Raw genomic sequence first — 23,705 nt, 5'->3', positions numbered from 1 at the left:
AACTCAGAACTGTTTGGCAATCTTGATCTTTCTCAGGCATAATTCCAACTTCCGTGGGACGTTTATGTTGTTTTTCCAACTGGAAATTCAGAATAGCCAACTGATGAAAACAATAAGTTTTATGATTCAGTTCATTTTCAATAATTTTCATTAACTTTGCACTTGATTCCCTTTAATCCTATTATTCTTTATAACAATGTAGAATCATTAAAAAACATCAACAATAAAAACAAGAAAACGGCAAAATCTCTTCTCAAACTTGTTTGTTTGTATGTAAGAATCTCTTCAGACCTTTGTTTTGGTTTTCCTTTTGTAATCTGATCAATTGTTTTTTGGTGGGTTTTTTTTCTTGGTCTCTACAGAAATTTACTTTACAGCCTTCCAGGAAAAACTCCCCAGTTCTCCATCCTCAAGTTCTCCCCGGATGTGGTTCTGCACTGCAGTGTGACAAGCAAGGTGGCCAAGCACTACGCTCCAAACAAGGACGCCTTCTGCAACAGCGCCAAGAACCAGACTCTGTCTCTGATCCTCAGGGCGCTGCGCTCTGCCGAGAGGCTGGTTGGCTTTGGGTTGGACCTGTTCCAGAATTACCCGGGCACCACCAAATGATTCTGAGGCAGATATAAAGAGTGCTTCTTCTAACAATCTCGAAAATCACTCTAGGGTTCAAGAAAAAATTAAATTTGCAATTTCAGCTATTTTTTTTTATCCAAATCGTGCAAAAACAGATTTTTAAAAATGTATGAATGTATCAACTCTAACTTGTTGCACGCCTGCTATTTGATATGCAAATGATACAGAAAAGTGGGTCTGCTTAAATTGCACTAATCTGTCTTCCGATGAGTTTGAACCAAAAGGTGAATGACTTTCTAAATTTTATGCTACTTTACATGATCTTCCTCTTAACATTTGCTCCACTTGATGTGGAAGTTTCTTTCCTTTTCACTAAACAAATTCCAACACTAAATTTAAAAAGAAAATGAAAGTAGCACTTCAGAATCAATGTGAGGTTGAAAAGAAAACCAGATTTCAGTGTTTAAAAGCAAAGAAAATGGAAGAGTATTTGAGTTTCTCTTTAAAGTGCAGCCTTGGTGAATGAACAGAATATATTTAACACTTGAATCCCTTTGAGCACTTGAAGTGTGTTAGACTGTTCACCAATAAAACACCAGGAAGTCACTTTGTTTCTGAAGTTGCTTTAGGAAATCCCAACTGTCTCCAAAGAGATGATGGTCTGCATTTGAAGTCAAATACAATTCAGGTTGGAAAATAATTAAAAAAAAAAAAACTCTACCAATCTGTTAATGCAAAGAACAAAAGCCATCCTAGTTTCAGTAAACATCACTATGAGCTAATCCATATTTTTTGTCAATATAGTTATTTTAACTTCAACCACAGTACGTGACTTTTTTGTGTTAATTGATCATCAGAAATCCTGTGAAAAGGATTTTCCAGATTTTTAATTTTTTTTTTAAATAACATTCCTTTAAGTTTTGTTGTAGTAAGGCATGATTTTTTGCTAGTTTTTGTGCAAACCATTTAGTAAAATAATTTAATGCTATGAAAAGAATAATATATATTTGTACATATTTGTAGTACAGTTTCAAGGCATGATGATTGTTCTAGTCTCTGATATTTTATGATGGTTTTCTTAGCACTAATTAGTTGTGTTCATGTGAATGTATTCCAGCAGGCCAGCTGGAAAATACACAGAAACGCTTTCTAGGTTTTCTAGGAAGAATTCCTTTGATTGATGTGTTTCCTGGTTGTTTGTGTTTCTATAGCCATTATGATGCGTTAAAAAATGTAGATTTTTAAGTCTTTGCATATATTGTCTTTTTTTAATAGATGTGCATAATTTTTTAAGAAAGTTTGATAATGAACTTTTGTAAGTTAGATCAATTATTGGTATGTAACTACCAAACTTTTAAATGCAGAAATTTACAGTAATAAAACAAAAAAGTTCTTGTCAGGGATATTTAAAAAAAGCTTGTGTGCCTTTAATAAGGAGCTTTCTCGAGTTTGTTAAATATTTTACCCCCAAAAATTTCCTGTAATCTTTGGCAATATGAGGTTTTCACATCAACCTGTGATTTGTATTTAGTTTGCTCCCAACCCTGATTTTTCTTCTTGCTTATAAAATTGCATGGAAATGCAAATTCATGTGTTTTTTACTACCTAGAAAGTGCAACTTTTAATTCTGATTTGTCTTGTTCCGTTATTCCTGCAAGAGAGACAAATAAACACTGGAGTGGTCAGAGCAGAGGCTGCAAATTCCAGCCTACACCAACAGATGTCGCCATACTCTATAAACTCCACCTTTAACAAGGTGAGTGAAAACTGGTTTGCTGTAACTTTGAGTCAAATAAATTCTTATACATGTTTTCTTTGCTGGAAATAAAACTGTTATGTTTTTGTTTTTTGTTTATTTGTACAAACATAACAAATTATTGTTGTTATAAGAAGAAGGACTTGTCTTTAGGCACTGTTGGTTTGTTGGTCTGAAAACCCAGGCATCACCTTTTTACTCTCCTGGCTGTTGGAGTCATATTTTTTGTTTGCTTGTGTCTTTTTTTTTTTTTTTTTTTTGATGTCAGGGTTTTATGTCTTTTTCAGGTTTGTGAACTGGATTTTGTCTGTCTCATGTTTTCCTTGCTGTGTTCCAGTGAGTGTGTATGATTTTGAAGTGTAGGTTGTCTGACCAGTCAGTCCTAAATGTCGTGTTGAGTGGAATTATCAGTAGTCTGAAAATCATTACACTGGAAAAATACTGTATCTAAATGTTTCATTGTTGGCAAAATCACTTTAAATAGTGGTATGCATGCTTTAATTTATATTAGGACATATTATCAGGTTATGATACTTGATAGTGTATATTTTTTCTCTCTCTCTTTTTAGAATAATCGCACAAATTAATTGTTCCTTCTATATGGTGGAAAATTAATGTAAAATCTGATATTTGCTGTTTTGTTGTGACTTTGTTTTTTTCAAGGTAACTCTGTGACACAGGTTGAATTTATTCTGAGTGACAATGCTTTGGAGGTCCAAGTCTTAGGCAACGCAAATACAAACAGGACATTAAATCTAATTTTGTTCATGCCATAGTTAGATCCTGAACACTGGCCTTTAAATTATACAAAGTAAATCATAATGGGATAATTTCAGAGACTTAAGTAGAGTTTCTTCTAACACTAATTTGGCATCAGACATTGTGTAAATTTATATTTAACTAATTAATGCAGAAATCCAAAGTGGGGGTTGGGATCCGATTTGAGGTCACAAATCAATAAGATTGGGGATTAAGATTATCTTCTTAATTTAAATTATAAAAATTTTAAATTAAGAATTCTTAATTGTTAATTTAAGAATGTGTGATTAGTGGTGAATCAAACATGACACATGACCATGGTGAATTTGGGTTATAAAGGTTAAAGATATAAAAACAGTACTTTCAACAATGGGGTTTTGATTCTGCTTTTTTTGCTGTGACTGTACTCCTAGTTGGCTTGGTAGAAATGCGAACATAGTCAATTTATAATCGGCTTCATGATCTCTGCACTGTAACCATATTGGATGAAATCTAGAAAGCTGATGGACAGGCTTTATGTGCTGCAGGATGATTTGTTTGTTTCAGTTTATTTAATCAAATTCATTCGTATGCTTTGTAATCGCATGAACAGAACACAGATCACTGTTTTTTAGCAGTTTATGTTAAACTTATCAAGGTAAAAAAGTTAAATGCAAATTAAGAATGATCCTAAACAACTGATGTAAATGTGGTGACATGTAGTACTCAATGCATCATTGCACAACCACAGAAATATGCTACCTTTGTGAAGCCGTTTGAAAAATACTTGACTTTGACCTGCTGTCTGTGTAAACTATATGTAAGCAATATTAAATATGCCTCTTTGTATGCAGTTATGAAAACTGCTGTATTTTGGAAATTGTACAGAATTTGAATGATGTATAGGAGTTAGTGCCAGATTCAGTAATGTTTCTGGTCTGGGTTTTTAAAAGCAACAAAAGATAATTGTTTTTAGCAAACTAAAAAAGTGTTTGCTCTCTTACAGATTGAATGTGGTTTTGTTTTTAGTAACACTGAAACATTTCAGATCCTCAAATACGTTTATCAGAGAAATACAAGGTCAGTGAAAACAAAATGCACATTAAAAATTTTGATTTTTTTAATTTATTTATTTTTATTCAGAGAAGAAACTGTTCGAAATAAACTGCACTTCATGTAAAAACAAATTACCCTGAACAGCTTGAGCCAGTGATAGTAACAACTGCCACAGTTACAGGGTTAGACGACTTTCACACCGCTGTGGCAGAATTGTATCTCAATAGATCTTGTATAAATCGAGCCACACTGGAGGGTTTCTAACAAGCATGACCAAAAGGTCATGCCAAAACATCTCCGTTGGATTTAAGAGCAGACTTTGACTTATTTTGTTTTCTTAAAACCAAGGTGTACATACTGCTGTGTTTCAAATCATTGTCCACATTAGTATTCCAAATTCTTTTCGGCTAACAGTAGCTGCATTTTCAATGACCATATAATTGCACATTTTGAAAATAAATTTGCTTAATAGAAAAATGGTTGTTTTGAGAAAAAAAAACCTAGTTTTTTTTTATTTATTTTTTTTTATTTTTTTTTATTAAAAGTTTTGCTGCTAGAGTGAGGTAGGTTTTTCTTTGGCCATATTGAAACTGGTTAATTTACAAAACTGCAATGGAAACAATTTTTGTACAATATGAGTCACATGATCAACAACCGGATGTTGCCACTGCTGCAAACCACAAAGAAGAGAACAGGAAGTGGTCATCTTCATGTTTTTTAATGACTTATCGCATTAACATACTTATTATTGTGTGATTTTGATTTTGTTTCTTATTTAATAGAAATACTACAATGGTAAATTTTTTTGTGGCGTATTGACAAAGTTTTGCAGACATTTGTAATGGAAATGCAGCTACTAATAGTGGTCTAACGGATGTACTCCTGGTTCTAACAACTCCAAGTCCATAGAACCAGGTTTAATGGTGCTCTTTAATGTAGCACCATTAAAGAAGTTCCCAAAGCAGAAAGCAAACCCAGACCATCACCGCATCACCATGCCTGGTATGAAATGCTATGGCAAATTTACTCGACTTGTCATAGGTCACACACTTTCCACTTTTGAGTCTTAAGTTTACAGAAATGTAATAGCAAAAGTTAAAATGTTTTTTGGTAAATATTTGTAGTGGTTTAATATTTGTAGTGGTTTTAGCCTTGGAATGGAGGTAGCTTTGGCCCAGTCTTTCTTGACTCATGAACACTGACCTTATCTGAGGCAAGTGAGGCCTGCAGAGCTCAAGATGGTTTCGTGATCTCGTGGATAAGTGTATTCTTTTTCTTTTGAAGTTGTTGCTGAACAATATTAGACTGCACAGAGTAAAAAGGGCAAGGATAGAAGCTCCAGATAGTACAGGAGAGAGTGAAGAGGCACTGCAAAGGTGAGAAAATGAGTGACCTTAGGAAGCCCAGCAAAATTTGAATGCATTTAATGTAATCCAACACTCCAGAAGCAGTTTAGAGTATGCAAAGGTTAAAAAAAAAGTGTGCTTTCAATTTCTTTGTATCAGGGTATGATGTATTGCTTTTTTAAAATAAAAAATATTTTATAATTCTGCAGATCTGGCAGAAATCAGGGTCAGCTGTGGTCAATGTTATCGAACTGAAAAATATGGTTCTTCACTGTCAATGGTTGGGGTCAGGGGTCACTTTTCTATGTAGGCTGTTTTGTAAAAGCATTTTTAAAAACTGCATGCTATATTTGCTCAGGAAATTTTAGGACATTATTAAAATCTGTCTGATGATGTAAAATATTTACATTAAAAAAATGTAAAGGCGAAATAGTTCTTTTTTTATGTGTACAAATTGGTCTCAGCATTTTTAAAATGTACCATTTGACAAACCAACTGTAACTTTGAAAAACAAATGCTATTTTAAACTGATAGAATTTGCAAGGAGCTGCACATTAAGAACAGTACCAAAGGGCATAAGATGAGGAGTGAAGGCTCTCACATACTCCGGTGTACTGTGCATATTTGTCTGCACACTGTGCACTTTCGCCAGAGAGTGCACACTGGTGAATTCCTTCATTTCCCACAATCTGAATGGATAGTAGCAAGTTTTATGAGTTGGTGCGTAGCCTCATTTCTTCTGCACGGGGCCGCCACCACACATAGCTGTCAGTGCGGCACAGAGAGTGGTGTCTTTGCGACTGGTTGCAGCGATTCACAACCTTGTTGTCTCATACAAAACAGTTTGATGTGAACAATGTTTCCTGCCAAGCAATCCACCTCTATTCATCCATGTCTGGCAGTGAGTCCACCTCAAGTATGTGTGGACCGCCGTGGAGTAAAGAATCTCTGAGTATGTGAGGCCTTCAGTTTTACAGGCAGTGGCCAGAGCTTCTGACAGTCAGTCAAAGCAATGAATTATGGATTGGAAGTGACAACCCATAATTCATGGGTTACCACTCTTACCACTGACTTATGGACACTGGCTAATGCCTAATAGCATTACTGTAATTTCCCTTGAGATGTCACATTCGTCACTTTTTGATGATGTCATGTTTTTGATGCCCTTCAAAATATGCCAGATCCTTGGAAATCCTATCATTATTGGACTGCATGTGCTCAAAATACATCAAAATCAGAGCATTCCTTCCACATGTTTAATTTTTTTTTTTTTTTTTCTGGTTTTATTGTATGATATCAGTGTTGTTGGCATGTTTGGGGTTTTTATATATATTTGCACCCTTGAAGTAACTGAACAATGTTTTACAATAAAAGTATGTTTAACCCTGAGTCTGTTTTACTGTTGGTATTATACTACACACACATGCACAAACACAAGAATTTAGATGCCCAACCACATTAGGAGTTTGTTTTTACTATTTTACTGTTTCCTTTTCAGCGTCTAGTTCAGAGGTAGAGTGCTCATGAAGCAGTCCCTTCAATAAAATACTATTTTATTTTAGTGACTGCTTTTATGTTTAGCTCTGACCCTACACATTACTAATATATTCCTAAACCTAACTTTCACCAAACTTAAGTCACAACGTAACTCTAAATTTAACCTCTAATGGTAAAAAAATTGAATCAACACAGGAGAACGGGGCCTGAGCCCCCGTAAAACTTATTGGACTTCAGAATGTTAGTGAATAAGTTTCTATGCAGGCTACAGAAATGAGAACACCCACATACACACGCCTACAAATACATTAAAAAGGGCTTCATGTCACTTTCTTCGGCAAACCTTTTAACATCTGTTGTGTTACTCTTAAAGTGAATAATTTCTGAAAATCACCCAATTGCAATAGTGAATAGTAAATATGGTTCAGCCACATTTTTCCTCACTTTATTGTTCCTTCACTGAAACGTTCACACAGTTTTTATTATGAACCAACAAGCCAGGTATTTTGGCATGATGAATTTGCATGCATTGCACATGAAACATAACACCCTACCAAATATTGTATTAAAGCATTCTCTTGTGATGATGAAATTAAAACCAATAAATTTATTGCCATTGAACATGTTGTGCGCCTCTTTTAAACTTGTATGATTTTCTCAGTCATTTCATTGAAGTGCACCTGAGATCAAAGGATCTCGGTCTGCTGGGTTTGAGAAACAATAAAGAATTTTATATGGCGTGGAGACAAACTAAAGATGAGTCCTGGCTGGCAGCATTGTATGGAACATGAATAATTTTTAATATACATGTAGCACCATTAAAGATGAAAACCCATAGTGACACCACTTTAAATCAAAGGGCATAGTATAGAGGCAGTAGAGCAGAGAGAAAGAGGCCAGAGGTAACCCTGAGAAAACTCCACGGCAGAGTATCAGACCAGTTCAATACAAACTGCTCACTCCAGACTTAAACAATGATGTTTACTGCAGAACACGGCTAACTCCTCAGGGCAGCACCTTGATTCAGCCTTCTGGACAACTCAACTTCGATAATTGCTCACATTTCATCCCCTGGATTGAGGTACTTATAGTCCCGTTATTGGGGCCTGCCAATAGCAATGCATAGGCGGGCCCCTGCATTGCATGGCATGGCACGTATTGTTCTACACCCAATAGAATGTCTCTTTACTATTATTATAACATTTTCTTCCGTGACCATTAATGCGGGAATCGAACCCGCGACGGCCGCATCGAGGACTCAAGGCCTCCAAATGTGGGTCGTGCTACCCCCTACACCACCGCAGCACGCCTAACATTAACATTTTGACTAATTTTAGCTTATGCATTAATTTTAACAAACTGAATGTTGCAGGTCCATGTTAGTCAACATTCTTGTGATTCCCCACATGCTACTTTGTAATTTTTTAGCTAATCTTAGTATTGATGCTAATTTTTAGCATCATAACACTTTGTCCAAACCGACCGGCACACTTTGGCAGGTCCTGGTTAAATTTCTTCAGGAATTTTCTAGTGTTACAATATGCTGTATTGTTTCAGTGCATCACAAGATCCAGTTCTGGAAAGAGATTATATATATAGGTTATGTTGAATTCCTAAAGATTCATGTTAGTCCCTTCAAAGAATTATCCTTGGTGCACACAAAATACAAAACATCTCTGTTTGCGCACTGATCTTGGTGATCAACAGTGCGTCCAGGTTGCAATTTAAATACATTGCCAAAAATGGCAAGGCATCCGTGTGGAAAACTGTCTCAACTAGGCATTCACTGTTCACCGTTTCAGAAATTCTTAGGAATTCACTTAAGCAATGGTTACTAGATAATCTAAACTGTACTCATGTTTTTAAAGGTTAATTCTTCTTTTTTTATATTTGTATAATAAATGTTTACTTTAAATTGTATTGCTTTTAACTATACTTTAAAATCTTCAATAAATCAGGTCTTTTATGTTGTTATACATGTTAAATGTTTTTTGTTTTTGTTTTTTAAATCTGTTCCATCAACCTGCCAGGGGACTACAGAAGAAATCAGCCTGTCTGGCTAAATCTGGTATGTTTACATGTTGTACTCAAGTTGATTAATATGCATTGTACTCTTTATGAAAAAGAAATAAATAAAAATCTAAATAGGAAGTTGGAGACTAAAAAAAATTACAAAATGATGTTTGTTTTCCTAGTTAACCTATCTGGTCAGCCAATCTAGTTGGTTGGATTTTAGCAGTTCTCCTAAGACCAGTGTTTGAATTGTGGGTGTACGCCCAGGATGTGTCTTTGTAGCATCGAGCATCATGAGGGATGGCAGGAGGAGCCGAAGGAGGAGAGTGACTGAATAAATATGTTTGAGTTGGAATCTGTCTGTAGAATTGGACTGAATTTATTTATCCATTTATTTATTTTAATAAAGTGCTTTAAGGTGACAAATGTGAATTGGTGCTTTATAAAAATAAAAAAAAACAGAATAAATTCAATTGAATTGAGTTAAACATGTGACACAAAGAGTTCTTTGTTTCTGCTGACCTTCTCTTTCTGTAACGTCGAACTGTTGGATTCTCTGGTAACAACCTGTACATTTCATCTCCACTCCAGTGTCACCTCTTATATGTATAGGTGCCCATTAAGGACATGCCGTCAGAAATCTGAATCTGTGCAAAATTATAATTACATCCAATTGTTCCCACTGGAGGTGGAAGTTGGCATTTAACTGAGGATTTGTGATTGATTAGTTTTAATGCATGAGAAGACAACACTAGCACTCTCTGGTTTGGAGGAGTGTGTGTGGCTTTTTGTGTGTTTGACTCAATTGAAGTTTTATGTGATAAACAACTTAACCTTATGCCTGTCTAGGTAATAATGAATGCATTCAAAGAATAATACACCATTCAAGAAAAGACAAGTCATTAAAACTCTTGTGGGAAAAAAAAGTATTAACCCAAGAAAACATTGAAAGTAATTCATTTCATAACCACCTTTAATTGAAGAAAAATACAAGAAAACCTGCAATAAAAAAGGATAATTGTTAGGAAATCATGACAGTACTCCTTATTTCAGTTGATTCATGCTGCTGACTCTCCCTCTCTCTCCTGCTGATTACTCATTGTCCTGTGCTGCTCCCCATTTAGACACCTGCTCAGTTTGAGATTGTCTCATGTCTTTGTCAAAGGCTTCAAGCCTCACCTCATAATCCATGTTTAGCTGTTCATTGGACTGTCTCTGACCAAACCTGTTGCTTAGTCCTTTCTGGTATGTGAGAAGTGTTATTTATTTATTTATTTATTTATTTATTTATTTATTTATTTATTTATTTATTTATTTAATTTATTTATTTATTTATATTCACTCTATACTAATCTAAATTAGTCTATAGAGATAGGTTTTACAGACTCAAAGTCCAAATGACATAAAAAAAAAGAAAACAAATACGGTAAAATAATAAAAAGAATAATATAAAAAGGCTCCTAACCATTCAGGAGGCAATCATACATGTCTCCAAAGAACAGATGAGTATTTTACTGCACTGTATTTAACGTTAGTTATATTTCAACAAAATTTCTATACAGCCAATTCACAACAAATGTAGTCTCGAGGCATTTTACGTGAAGCAAAAAAAATAGAAAAAGGAAACATGTCAATTCAATCACACAGTCGACATATAGTCAGTTTACATTTTTGATTTGAAACAAATCTTTCCAGGCACGCGCAGCCGAGGACGCTCGCGCTCACTTGTGAGTGAGGGCGGCGGGGATGTAGGAGGAGAGAGGAAGCAGGAGAAGTGAAAATGATGGCGACCGAAGCGGGGGAGATAAGAGCTCACACAAGCCCTTGTCCCAACCCCGACTACAGCCTCAGCCCTCTGTCCATCAAAATAACGCGGAAAAACCAGGACAGACACTGGAGGTTGCGGTGCATTCATCTGCAGTGCTGTGAGTACCGACACACATTATGGGAGAGAAAGAACAGTCCCCGAATGTCTGAAAAATAAACGACAAACGCGCTACCTGTCATTAATGTCCACCGTTTGCTTTGTCACATCATCATAACTGACCCAAGTCATATCCCAGTTTAGCAGAAGCAAACCCTCCAATAAACATTGGCGATAAGAGTGGAGAGAAGGGGAGACAGGAGAAGGGATTGAGGGGGGGAGGGAGTTAGCAGGTAGACTGCAGTGAGGTGTTTGCGGTGTTGGATGGAAACACCGCAGTTTCCTCAAGGAAATTACAGTTAGGTCAATTATTTCATACACATCAGTAGTATGTCTGTTGAATTGTGGTTGAACTGCTATAAATTACTTTAATATTTTTATTTGCGGCACCTTTAGCACTAATTTTTGCTTAAGTTAGTAATCAAATATATCGTTATACCCTGCCTTAAAAAGATGTCAACCAAAACAGAAGTGATATGGACTCGATTTTTTCTGCTTCTAAGACTGATCAAAAATTGTTGGTCTTCACACAGTGTCAGGACGGAATAAAGGATACAGGAAATATTTTTCCATGCAAGATTTCAACCTGGTTTATGTGTTTTCTGCTAAACATTCTCTTTTATATAAACGGATATTTAGGATTCTTTTTTAAGTGAGGCTCTGTGGAATTTCCCATAGTAGACAGATAACACAAGACATGACAGGGGAGTTCATAGGAAAGTGAAGAAAGCCTATAAAAATGCTCAGATTTGTGGGCTACCACCATTTCGTAATAAACATACAAACTCTGTTTCTCAGCTGAATATCTGTTTCTACAGAAAGTTATTCTGGTTGAGTCTGCAGTCTGTATTTATCTCTCCTTAATCTGCGATGTTACATGCTTGTGCTTTTCCACTTTTACTTGTTTATTTTTATTTATTTTGTCATTTTAATATTTGTACTTAGTTTTTAAAAGGTGCTTTTCCATATTTGTTGTTTTGAATTTAGTCATTTAATTTTTATTTATTGTTTTTATTATATTAATTTATTATATTGTATTTAAAAAATGCTTTAACATATCTGTTTAATTTTACTGACTTATTTTAATATTTTAAAAACTGTCCCTTTAAAAAATATATAGCTGATTTAAAAAGACAATATATATTCTGCTATGTTTAGGGACTACTTGTGTGGAAGATTTACAAAAATGTGAGAATTTAGAAATCCTGCTGTGTTTTTCTGGCTCTAGGTGAGCAGTGCCACATGCTGCTCTAGGCTTTCAAGATGATCTTAAGACGGCAGCCAATAGAGCATGCCCTTGTGTGTGTGTGTGTGTATGTGCTGAACTTGTATCTCTTTAGATTTTTCTTTCTTTGTAAAGTGAGATGGAATTTGTTTTTTATGTAGCATAATCTTTAGAAAAATCGAAATATGACTTTAAGCTGCATAAAGAGATAAAGGGTAAAACCATCTTTGCCTTAATGTTAATATTTTCAAAACTTGTCTTTCCAGACTTTCTAACCATCGCAACAATACTAGGAACTGGAATCTTAGGTAAGTTTTGAAACTACTTTATGAAGTTATAAACATTCTAATCTTCCTCTCATCACATTGACTCTCATCACATAAGCCTTTCTTGTCCTCACTGGTTACAACTAAAATATTGTTTAATATTTAGGCTAGCTTTCCAAGTTTTATTTCATAATGAGCACTCAAAGCTTTAGATAAATAAAAACGGGAAGAAAAACATGCTATGCCTCAGAACTCCCTAAGTAAAAATAGCTTGCCATCAATCATGGCAATAATATACTTTGGATACAAAAACCATTAAAAATAGCAACATCCGTGAGAGACACCATCCGTTTTTTGAAGTCAGGTAAATCTTTCTATACATTGTTTTATTTGTTTTTGGATTATTTAAAATGATCTATGTTGCTTTTTGTATTTCTGTTTAGATTTTTGCAATCTATTTTTAAAGTACTTTGAAAAACTACTTTAAAATTAGGGTGTTTACCTCTTGCCATGCTGCATTCATGGGCCCATGAATAAGTGGAAATGCCCACTATTAGAGCTCTGCACTGACTTAGTTCATAAATATGCTGCTGTTGTTATACTGACACATTTCACTCACTAAAATAGTTTTCCTAATTAGCAGATGTTAAAAAAGGAACAGATTTATTTATTTTTTCCCATCAGGGGGTCCTTTTTGTGGGCTCTGGTGTCCCTTTTATCATAGTAGGCTGACAGGAAAGGGGGGAAGACATACGGCAAATGTCGTCGGGTTTGGGAATCAAACCGGTGATGGCCGCGTCGAGGACTGAGGGCCTCCAAATGTGGGGCACGCTAACCTCTACGCCACCGGAGCACGCCCCAAAAGGAACAGATTTTAAACCCATGCTATAAAGTAATCCATGTTTTTTTTTCTTCCCTGAATGTAGTGTCTGGTAACTTTAGTAACTTTTAACTAACTTCAAGTCACAAAAATCAGACACACCTCAAATCCTTACTAAAACCATCCTGAGAAACAATGTAGACAACCCAAAACTTCAAACCTGGCGTCTTAGGTTTAAAAATATTAATATCTTAATTTTGTAGCAGCTTTGGAAAAGATGACAGTATGAAGATAAAGGTTCAGTGGCGACTGTTTGCTCTTTCTCCTACATGTCTTTTTTGAAATATATCCTCACTTGGTATATAATTAAAACTCCTTCCATTTCCAGGCAGAGAAAAATTTAAATGTGTTTTATGAAGTGTGGCCAACACCAGAGACATTTTTGTAGAGGTGGGAATTACATGGGACATTACATTTAACTGCTTTGTTTTGAGCAGAGTTTTCATGTAGTTCCACAAAGGTCCGACCCGTCCTAGTTAATACTTGCTCAGCCACTTAAATCTCATATAAAAATTAGCATAGTCAATTATATTTCATAGAAATCTGGAGCCAGCGCAGAGAGACGTTTCTGAGACACACCGACAAAAAGCTCGACAGACATTGTCTAGCTCATGTTTTCACTTTTACCTGGGTGGGAATCAAATTCAGAGGCAGTTCAACATTAGTTTCATTTTCAGGTCTTCCAGTCACTATAGCACATGCTGGCCTGGTGCCCTTCCTGGTCTCCTTTCTGGTTGGCTTCTTTGTTCAGGTTAGCAAGGTGTATTAAAATGTTAATGCAAACATCTTCCTGTCTGTTTATCTATTATGTGTTATTGACGCATTATGAATTGACGTATCTTTTGCTTTGTAGGCCTTGCTCATTTATCTGTTTGTGGAACTTCTCCAAAAATGTCAAGTGGTGCAGCTGGACTCTCTAAAGGTCAGGAGAACAAACCAGACTCTGTTCCTTCTTCTATTTACAGTTTGTGTGTGACCTTCTTAGTGATGCATGTCGACTGCAGGAACCTTTTCCAGGAACCAAGGTGATTTTCAGGAGCCAATTTTACTACTCCGTATTTCCCGGGGTACCTACAAATCCTTAAAAAAGTCTTAAGTACATGTAGCTAAACTTAAAGTCATAACATGTCTTAAATTAAATTTTAAAAAAATTTAATTAGGCCTTAAATATGTTAATTGCAGGTCTTAAGTTCTGTTTGTGGCAGGAATATTTAATCATTAAACAGTTCTATTTAATGAATAAATAGGACTATTTCATCATTTAGTTTTTGGCTTTTTAGTTGTCTGGCAAAAGCGTTAGTCATGTGCAGACACCTTCGAGACAGTTGAGGCTACTGGTAACAAGCTGCTAATATCCTATTGCTATTGCTAACTGTCCTTTTGAGTCTACCATGGGTAAGTGCAAGTGTATTGCCAGTTGGTTGTATGACGTTCCTTTTCACCATTGGCTCACTTTTTTTGCCAACCTATATGATGCTCAATGCATTCTGTGCAAAAGAAAAAGTTTGGCCCTGCGGGGCTTAAGACTAGAGAGCCATATGCAGTGTGAAAAACACACCACTGCTGCCTGGAGCCACAGAATTGTGACAGTTTTGATCCACTGGCGTGGCAAAAGCTCCCAAGAAAACTGCTGCTGCTGCTGCATCATGTATTATAGATGACATTCATAATAGTCTTAAAAAGGTCTTAAAGTCTTACATTTGGGTTGTTGAAACCTGAAGAAATGTACCCTGGGTAAAAACAGATTACCAGTGCACCTTTAGTTTGTTTTTTGTTTTTTCATTTCATCAACAATTCTTAGATGGAGGATTGTAGTGGAAGAGTGCTAAGCATTTTTAATTGGTTTAAAGTTTTGGATTATTATTCAGTAACACCTGTTTAAATCCAGAGCAATTTTCTTCTGTACACTTAAAGGTAGAGCTTATATCTGTGACATAAAAACCAGTAAATCCTTTAGTCAAAGTAAGATTTTAGTTTAAAAAACTATTTATGGTCTAAATCATAAATAAAATTAAGCACAGCCCCCACCTGGATCAGTTACAGTCTATAGAAAGTATATTATGTTGTTTTTCTAATGTCTATTTTTATGCTGCACTCAGACAGGTGTTGCAGAGTGTATTGTAATGGATCAAGTGAGCCCAGAAAATCCAATCGCACCAGACGAAGAAGAGGAAGAAGAAGCTGACAATGCAGAAGCTGGTGAGACATTTTTGTGTTTGCTGAAGATCAGACTAATATTTTTAACTGAGATTTTGGAAAAACTTTGGAAAAGAAAGCATTTTAATTTTTTTTTCTTCTGACCACATACCTCTAAGATGATTAGATGGAGCTCTCTACTTCAGTCAGTAGGTTGGAATAAAATGGTCAGGGTTGGTTGATAATCGAAGAACGAAGTGTAATTTCTCTGAGATGCTGATTTGCCTTTTTTGTTTGAATTTGTAGTGTTGAATCATTTTGTCTTGGAATCATTTTAAGCCTTTTCTGATGACTCTGGCTTTGTTGCTAAGGTGATACTGTCCTGCAATGCTTGATCAGTGGGGGGGAGCATGTTAGTTGGCAAAGAAGAGATTACTGCATAGCTGCACAGAAATCCTCATAGGCAATATGAAGCTGTGATGTCAGCACGTTTACCAGGGGGGCCAAAACTGTCAAGTTTAAAGTGAAGTTGAGAGCCACAAAATGTGAACTTTTTTCCTTTAAGAATGCAAGAACATTTTAAAGTGTTCAATTTAACAACTTCAACAGAAAATATGCACAATATTTGAAAATCTGATTGTCTAATGCGGGGGTTGGCAACCTGCGGATCTAGAGCCGCATGCAGCTCTTTAGAGCTGCCTTAGTGGCTCTCTGGAGCTTTTTCAAAAATGTTTGAAAATGGAAAAAGATGGGGGTGGGAAATATATTTTTTGTTTTAATTGGGGCCTATAATCACAACATTTAGTACATTTTCAGAATTCTAGTTTGCATTCACACTGCATTATGTCAAACAACTAAAACTAGCTGAAAAACCAGTTCCCCCCGTCGCCTGTGGGGGCGCTACACCAAGAACTATTGAAGGAATCGACACGAAACCTCTTAAGAAGACCAGCTCAATTTCCTTCTTCATAAAAAGAAAACAAAAACGGAGCAGTGTCAGATTTTAGTGGTTGTAGGATTTCTTTATTCATATACATTACTGGTTTGGACGCTCCTGCAGGCGATGTTACTACAAGGTGAATCTGTCCATTAAACCAGGCTGTTCCAATGTGGGATGAGCAGGAATCACAAAAATGACCTTTATTTCTTACCTGATTTCTATAAATATGGCTTAAAATAACGCTGAAAAAATTGCTGGTGTTTGTAAGTATTCTCCCTTGATATAAATTGATAAACAGTTTGGTTTCTGTCAAGATGCAAGAGAGGACTAAGCAAATTGTTCTCTTATATTGGTGAATAATTACATAATTGCTGCTGTTAATTTTATTAGTTTGTCAAATGTAACAAACCATGACTATGGGACATATGAAATATGTCAACCTATTTGATGATTAAATGTTCAAACAACCTAGGCAATTAGTCCCATTTTTGTCATTTATTAAAGGTTTAAAAATTACAGCAGCTGCAGAGCGCCACAGCAATGGGGATTTAAGCTGATAAACAGTAAAACAACTTTAAACCATTTATATTCTGCTTTTTCTCGCCTTCTGTGTCGGCACGCATTCCTGTTCCAACCGACACAACATCTTTGTTAACCCGCATAGCAGAGAGTAATATATTGACCAGAATGTCCTGCACTGTTGCTAACTTCCTGCTTTTTCCTGCTCTAGTCAGGTTGCATTCAGACAGGTTTTCTACCGTTTTAGCGTCCACTTCAACTGGACCGAGACTGAGGTTTTTAGGTGGATCAGAGTTCACTTTTTAAGTCTGTCTTGCAATTCAAATTTGCGTTCTGACCTCCCCAAAAAACTCTACCTTTCTAGACAAACAGATTAGAGTCTGATTCAGGACTCTAATTCTGGGTTGGTCTGAATGCACTCTTAAAGCACCATTGTACAGCAGATTAGTCATGTGGTGCATCATTCCTTCCAGGATGCACTGCAGGGAAAATAAACATTTAATCTTGAATGCTTAGTCATTTTGATAATAGGCCAATATAAACACTTAAAACCTCTTTTGCCTTAATTATAAGCCTTATATAAGGCTTTTCATTTTTTGTGGCTCCAGACAGATTTGTTTATTGTTTTTTTGGCCCAATATGGCTCTTTCAACATTTTGGGTTGCCGACCCCTGGTGTAGTGGTCATTAGAGATCTGAAACGACTTGGAGGTTTCCTTTGTTAAAAACAAATGAATGAAACCTGCAAACAATGTCCTAAATGTTAAGTCAACTTCATGTGGATTTTTTTGGTGTGTTTCAGGAATAATAACAGCCAAGTTTACTTAGTGGATGCAACAAAGTATTCTGAGTAAACATCATTTTTACATTTGTATTCCTCTTTTACATTGTTATTAAGAGAAGAGAACTTTGTGTTGCAGCTTCTATTTTTAGAATACTTTAAGTTGTCCTTATCTTTTTTGAAAGACATGGCATCAGTGAAAATGTCAGAGATTGTTTTTGATGTCTTTTGGGTCAGTATGAATCTCTTGAGCTGACAAAACAACATTTGTGGCATCGTTGTGTTGTATTTGAGGGCCGCACAGAATCCCTCAGAAGGCTGCAAAGGGCCCTGGGTCACTCTTTTGAAACCCATGGTATATGAGCAGCCTGGGAATCCACCCCCCTACCCCCAAAGAAACCCAAAACCTTCCATCTTTCTAGCTGCAGAAAGGGTTTTGTTCATTGTACTATTCTGGATCACAGGATGATTAGAGCAAGTCAGAGGTAGAGCGCTGAACCTCCTCTGTTTTTCTCTGGATCCGGTCTTGACATTCTTCCTTGAAGTGTGGGCTGAGCGATAAAACTGTGAAATGTTTTGCATATGTTTTGTCAAGAGAAAAAACATATGCAGTTTTCATGTTGACTAATGCATAAATAAGTCAGGGATTTCTGACAGTACTTACACAACACAGCACACGTCTTAATCCTAAAACATTAAAAATCACAGATGTCAAAACAAGGCACAGCAATTCTAAATCTAATCAATATATTGTATACGATGACTTAACCTGAACTGTTCAAGGCTTAAAATAAATAAGGAAACAATGCAAATACTGATGCTGATGAAACTCGTTGCATGATAGGGTGATGGCATAGTTACTTTGAAATCGGATTATTGATTAGTCCCTGGAAAAGTAACTTAGTTGGATTACTGATTATTTGATTTAGAAAGTAACTAAATTACATTAAAAGTAACTTTCTTTGTTACTTTCAACAGCTACTAACAACAACACTCCGCCACCTGTGTAAATTACATTGATCTTTGCCAATACTTAATTGCAAGTTATTTTATAGAGGTAACATCAACAGTGTATCTCCATTTATAAGGTTGAACTGAAGAGGAGATTGTTTAATAGTTACAACAGTACAAACAAACTTTAGTAAATCGTGCATGTTTTTGTGTGTTCTTGTATTGTCTGGAAAACTCTAGATAGGATTTTAGAAATCCCTGAAGCACTTCCAGGTCTTCTCGCCTAGATGAAATGCTATACAAGTACAAACTATTTGCCCTGTGCCCAAAGATTTGGAATTTTGTCTCATCAGACCAAATGACCATGTTTTAAATGTTCATGGGCAAACTTCGTCAGCCATTAATGTGCCATTTTAGCAAAGGAGTTTTTTTGGGACGGTAACATCAAGTCCTCCATGATGAAGAGCTCTCACATCTGTTTTCCTTGACTCATCAACTCCAGAACAGGCCAGTCAAGCAGGATACCTTGGCAGACACCCAGGGATCATTGTTAACCTCTCTGATTATTTTTCTTTAGAACATTTTTGAAATTTTGTGCTCATGGTGACTCCCAAGGTTTGTGTCCTGGTGCTTTCCAATGATGCATTGTACTGCTGTTCAGACAACATGTAAGGTTCAGAAATAGCAATGTAGCCTTCACTCTCATGACAACTGTCTACTGTCCTTTTTTCAGAGGCTCATATAATTTATCTTTTACCAAACGTGGCAGTGTGGTCCAGGTGTTAAGCTCCATGATAATGGAACACTTTAAGATGAACCACATTGACATACAGTATATTGTAGCAGTTTGTCTCTGTCCTCATGAACCCGTTTGTATCTCACAGATACTGGTTTACTACAGTCCAGCTCCCCAGCTCTGTGTGACCAAGCTGAGAACCTGCAACCCAACCTTCATTTGCTTGGCTGCCTCTTCCTCTCCCGGCCTATGAGCCATGCTTTCAACTGCATTCTCCTCTTTCAATTGTAAGTTACCATGGCAATGATCTTTCCATGTCATGACGTTGAATTGTTTACATAATAAAAGTAGAATAACGCTGTGTGTGGGAAGGAAGAGGGAGGTTGAATTTATTGATCTTTATTTTGTCTTCCTTGGGATGCAAAGTGTTTGACAACAATATTCAAGCATATTAATCTTTTTTACATTTTGACACTTAGAAATAACTCATTCCACATTTTATTGTTATTCATGCAATAGAGCAACAAAGCAGTGCATATTTAAATGGATATGTGTGAAAATGATTAAGGAGTTTTAAACCTTTCTATTTTATTTTACCCTGATGTCATTTCTTTCCTATTTACTGAAACATGCATATGCATTTGATTTGATTTCCAGAACTGAAATAACAATTAGCAAGCCACATGTATATTATTAATAACTTTTAATCCCACATTTAAAACTAAACTTCCAGACAAAATTCATATGTGAAGTACGGGAACTGCAAGCAGTGGAAGTCAAATGAAGGAAGTTGTACCTTAAGGGAGTAAGTCTGGAAGCATCCAAAGCCTTTTAGGAGGTGAGAATATAAATGTGTATTTCTGGTGTAACTGATCACAGATGCAGAATAAACCACCCAAATCTAACCAGCAGAACTTTGCTGCTCCCGCTAACAACTGAACAGAGAGATTGTTGAATTTCATATGTATGTTTTGATGGGGGAAAGGGGTTGTTTCTTTTGTTTCTACATAAAATGACACATTCCAAAGACATACTGTATCATAAGGATTTAAGATAATGAAATATGAAATGTACATTTATTTTTAACAAGAGGTTGTGACAACTGTGTTATGTGCGAAGTGTGTGACTGCTTGAAATATAACAGTGTTTTCTCACAAATGTTACATTTTTTTATCTCTTTGGCGATTAAAAACAAAATTGCTTGAAGATGTTAAGACATATAAATATAAAACATGCACTTACAAATAGTAGCCTGAGGGGGAAAACACACACATCCTGGAGAGATCTTTAGAAGAGTAATGGCTCCCTTCAGTGCTGATGATCTGGTGGTTGATAAAAAGTAGTGGAACTGCGTTATAATTTATTAACAGTGAAAGAGATTCCCTTGATATAAAGACATAATGACACCCGGTTAGATATTCTTTTACATTTGCAGATGTCCCAGACTGTTTTCTTTCTTTTTTCCGTTGCCAGGCTATTTTAATACATACACTGCAGCCTTTTCCATTCTTCTTGAACTTCTTTTTTCTGTATCCCTTTGCTTCCTCATGATTTGAAACTTTTTCTCCCTGAAAATCACTTTTCACAACCTCTTTTTGTCAACATTAACCTAAGAGCAACATCACAGGTCTTATCTGTACACCCTGGTCTCCCCTGCAAATTAAATTACCTTATCATACAGTAGCATTTCCTACAGGCTATTTTTGCTTTTGAACACTTTGCGATCTTCTCAAATGTTCACTGCATTATTGTTGGAAAAAACTTGCCAAGTAATTTAATCTCCACTGTTGCAGATTGTTAACAGAGCTAGGACGGACTTGTGTAAAAAACGTCCTTGAGGTTAGGGCTTTACTGCCTGGCCTTCTACTGCACAGAGCTGAAATAGTGAGTTACAAGCCAAACTGAGCCAAACACTGATAAAATATGATTTATTACAGCAACTCCTGAGGCTCTGTAATTTTTTAAAGTGATCCCCCTGTTTTCAGATCTGTTGTTTGACCTTGAGTTCAGTGTGGTTTCCAGAAGAGACAACCTTACTTTAAAATACTTAATTAGTATGCGGCTATGGCCATTTACTTATTGAATCCAGATTGTAACTTTGTTTTTAAAGAAAAAGCTATAGATCTTGTATTATTCAAAGTTAATGCTTGCAGCATTGACCAGTTTGTAAGTCCGTAGAGGAGGGGCACAAGGCTTTTAACAACATGGGTGGAAGGTCCTGTTATCAGGGTGTGAGGGGCTTTGAAACACCTGGCCAATCAATACTTTCTTCATTGTGTTCATGGGGGCTTAGTGGTCGATCAATGCAGAGGCTCAATCGCACTAACACACAAACGCCACCCAGAACATGACCTGCATCCTTTACCCTTGCCGTGCCTTGGTCTGTTGGCAAAACTCTACACAATGACAGAGACTCATAACCTTCATGTGTTCATAAAACCATAGCATTTTGTTTCAGAACTCAGAATGAAAATGTACATAATTAGTAACGAGTGCCTGTTTTCATGTAATATCTTTGGAGTAGTGATGGACGATGTGCAACTAAAGCGTTAGTGTATTGATTTGTGATATTTCATAGTTGTGAAAGCAAAATTTCCGTACATCAAGAGGTGACTTAATTAAAACTCACAACTAGATTAGTCTAATATTTATACATGACCTAATGTTAAAGAACCCGCACAGGTTATTGTGAATATTGCATGCAAAGAGAAAAATCACTTGAACAAGATTCAATTTTGATATAAAAGAAAATATTTTAAAAACAAACTGGAGGATCATCACACATTTTGTCCTGGAGGCAGAAGTAAAACACCATAAACTGTAAGTTCATCAATGTAGCAATGCTAAATATTTCAATTCTAAAAGACAAAACTAATTACAAAGTTCATTCCTTCTATTATCACAAATAATATGTTATCATTGAGAGAATTTGTGAATTAGGGAGCTATAGAGTGATCTTTAGAAGTTGCACACCTTGAAGATGCTCCACTGAAATACCAATCAAGATGTACTACAGGCAGATCAAAACAAAGTAACAGGATCACAAGCTGATTGTTTTCTAATGAGCAATAACTAGCATAATGCTAGCTCCGAACAAGAGCAGGGAAGAACAGTCATTCATGTCTAGCAGAGAAACTGTGGATCGTTGAGAAGGGTTTAGATTTTGTTGCACACGAAATGCAAGATCTGTGCCTGATTTGCATTACAATTACATTTTTATTACAATAAAAGCTTGAATAAAACAATTTAAAATTCATTAGTTGTTTTTTTGGCTTTACATTGATCACTGCAGGCAGTCAGAGCCACACAAAAACAGATTGCTCTAATACCTTCATTATTCTATTGCCTCGCCACCTTTCCTGTCAATGACATAGGAAAGTATTATGCCATAGCAATAAGGGTGTAGAATATGTGAAATGTCCATCAGCTAAGGGAGGCTGCAGCTCTCAGATGGCCTGTGCAGCTCTGCTGCAGAACTGATGCAACTGCAGCTAAAATATAGAATGCTGCAATAATAACACTCATCAATCTAATTTTACAGTTTACAGGTGCTTTATTCACCTGTGGTTTCTAGATGCTTGAAAGTGAAACATGATTTACTTTCGATTCATTTGACAAATAATTATTTGACAACTTCTGTTTTAAGCACTTATGGAGAACGAACATTTTATTCCCAGGCCTTCTAGATCAGTTGTTTCTCAAAACAACTAAATGAGAGTGTAATTAAAAAAAAATAAATAAAAAAAAAACCTTCCCACCGTCTTTGAGCCCAATGCACATGTCCTGTACATTGATGGATATGATTCACATGTCCATCTGCACAGTCCCCTTCATTTTCTCATTTTTAAAAACACCTAACATTTATTTTTTTTTATTACATCCCCTGTTATAAGACTATTTCATACTTGATTTTAAACCTGGGGTCTATAAATTCAGTCCTCAAGGGCTGGTGTCTTTATGATTAACTTGAAGCTGCTTGGTAAAGCCAGCTGATTAAAATGTAAACATATAGTATGAAGAGTAAAGTCTCTAGTTGACTGAAATTTGTGATTAATGTGCAGTGCTCCAGTTACTGCCCAAAGAGGGACTTCACTCTATTTTGTAGAATGAACAAGTAGAGGTCAAATATGAAGTTACTCTGAGACACAGTGAATAAGGCACAATGTCAACCTGTGGGTGGAGATAAAGATTGGGAGGCCAGATAATTCCCCTCGGATCCAGCTGTGACATCCGATTAGACTGCAAATTGGAACGGCTCACTGAAGGACATTTTAAGGCCCATGTGGGTCGGAAAAAATGTTAGACAAGTGTTATTCTTGTTTTTAGGGACTTCAACTGTTCTTCTCCTGTGAAATCTTCCAACATAAAA

General features: G+C 36.1%; 2 protein-coding genes across 8 annotated transcripts in view; both read left to right on the top strand.

Annotated features, from left to right (window-relative positions):
* Nucleotides 1-1,470, top strand: part of LOC122837974 (inactive N-acetylated-alpha-linked acidic dipeptidase-like protein 2) — a 321,561-nt gene extending 320,091 nt beyond the window's left edge. For all 7 annotated transcript variants that reach the window (XM_044128206.1, XM_044128210.1, XM_044128205.1 and 4 more), the window contains one exon: nucleotides 363-1,470. In XM_044128206.1, the coding sequence (XP_043984141.1) occupies nucleotides 363-609 (247 nt within the window). In that variant the 3' untranslated portion in view covers nucleotides 610-1,470. The remainder of the gene's footprint in view (nucleotides 1-362) is intronic.
* A 154-nt stretch (nucleotides 1,471-1,624) lies between these two features.
* Nucleotides 1,625-23,705, top strand: part of si:ch211-51h4.2 — a 72,053-nt gene continuing 49,972 nt past the window's right edge. The window contains exons 1-8 of the mRNA XM_044128212.1: nucleotides 1,625-2,329; nucleotides 8,997-9,034; nucleotides 10,675-10,904; nucleotides 12,395-12,436; nucleotides 13,952-14,025; nucleotides 14,128-14,196; nucleotides 15,374-15,473; nucleotides 19,485-19,623. Coding sequence (XP_043984147.1) covers nucleotides 10,760-10,904; nucleotides 12,395-12,436; nucleotides 13,952-14,025; nucleotides 14,128-14,196; nucleotides 15,374-15,473; nucleotides 19,485-19,623 — 569 coding nt within the window. The 5' untranslated portion in view covers nucleotides 1,625-2,329; nucleotides 8,997-9,034; nucleotides 10,675-10,759. The remainder of the gene's footprint in view (nucleotides 2,330-8,996; nucleotides 9,035-10,674; nucleotides 10,905-12,394; nucleotides 12,437-13,951; nucleotides 14,026-14,127; nucleotides 14,197-15,373; nucleotides 15,474-19,484; nucleotides 19,624-23,705) is intronic.

Source organism: Gambusia affinis, linkage group LG10 (genome assembly GCF_019740435.1).
Source record: "Gambusia affinis linkage group LG10, SWU_Gaff_1.0, whole genome shotgun sequence".
Classification (NCBI taxonomy): Eukaryota; Metazoa; Chordata; class Actinopteri; order Cyprinodontiformes; family Poeciliidae; genus Gambusia; species Gambusia affinis.
Note: the sequence above shows the minus strand (reverse complement) of the source record. Positions and strands in the feature narration are given on the sequence as shown.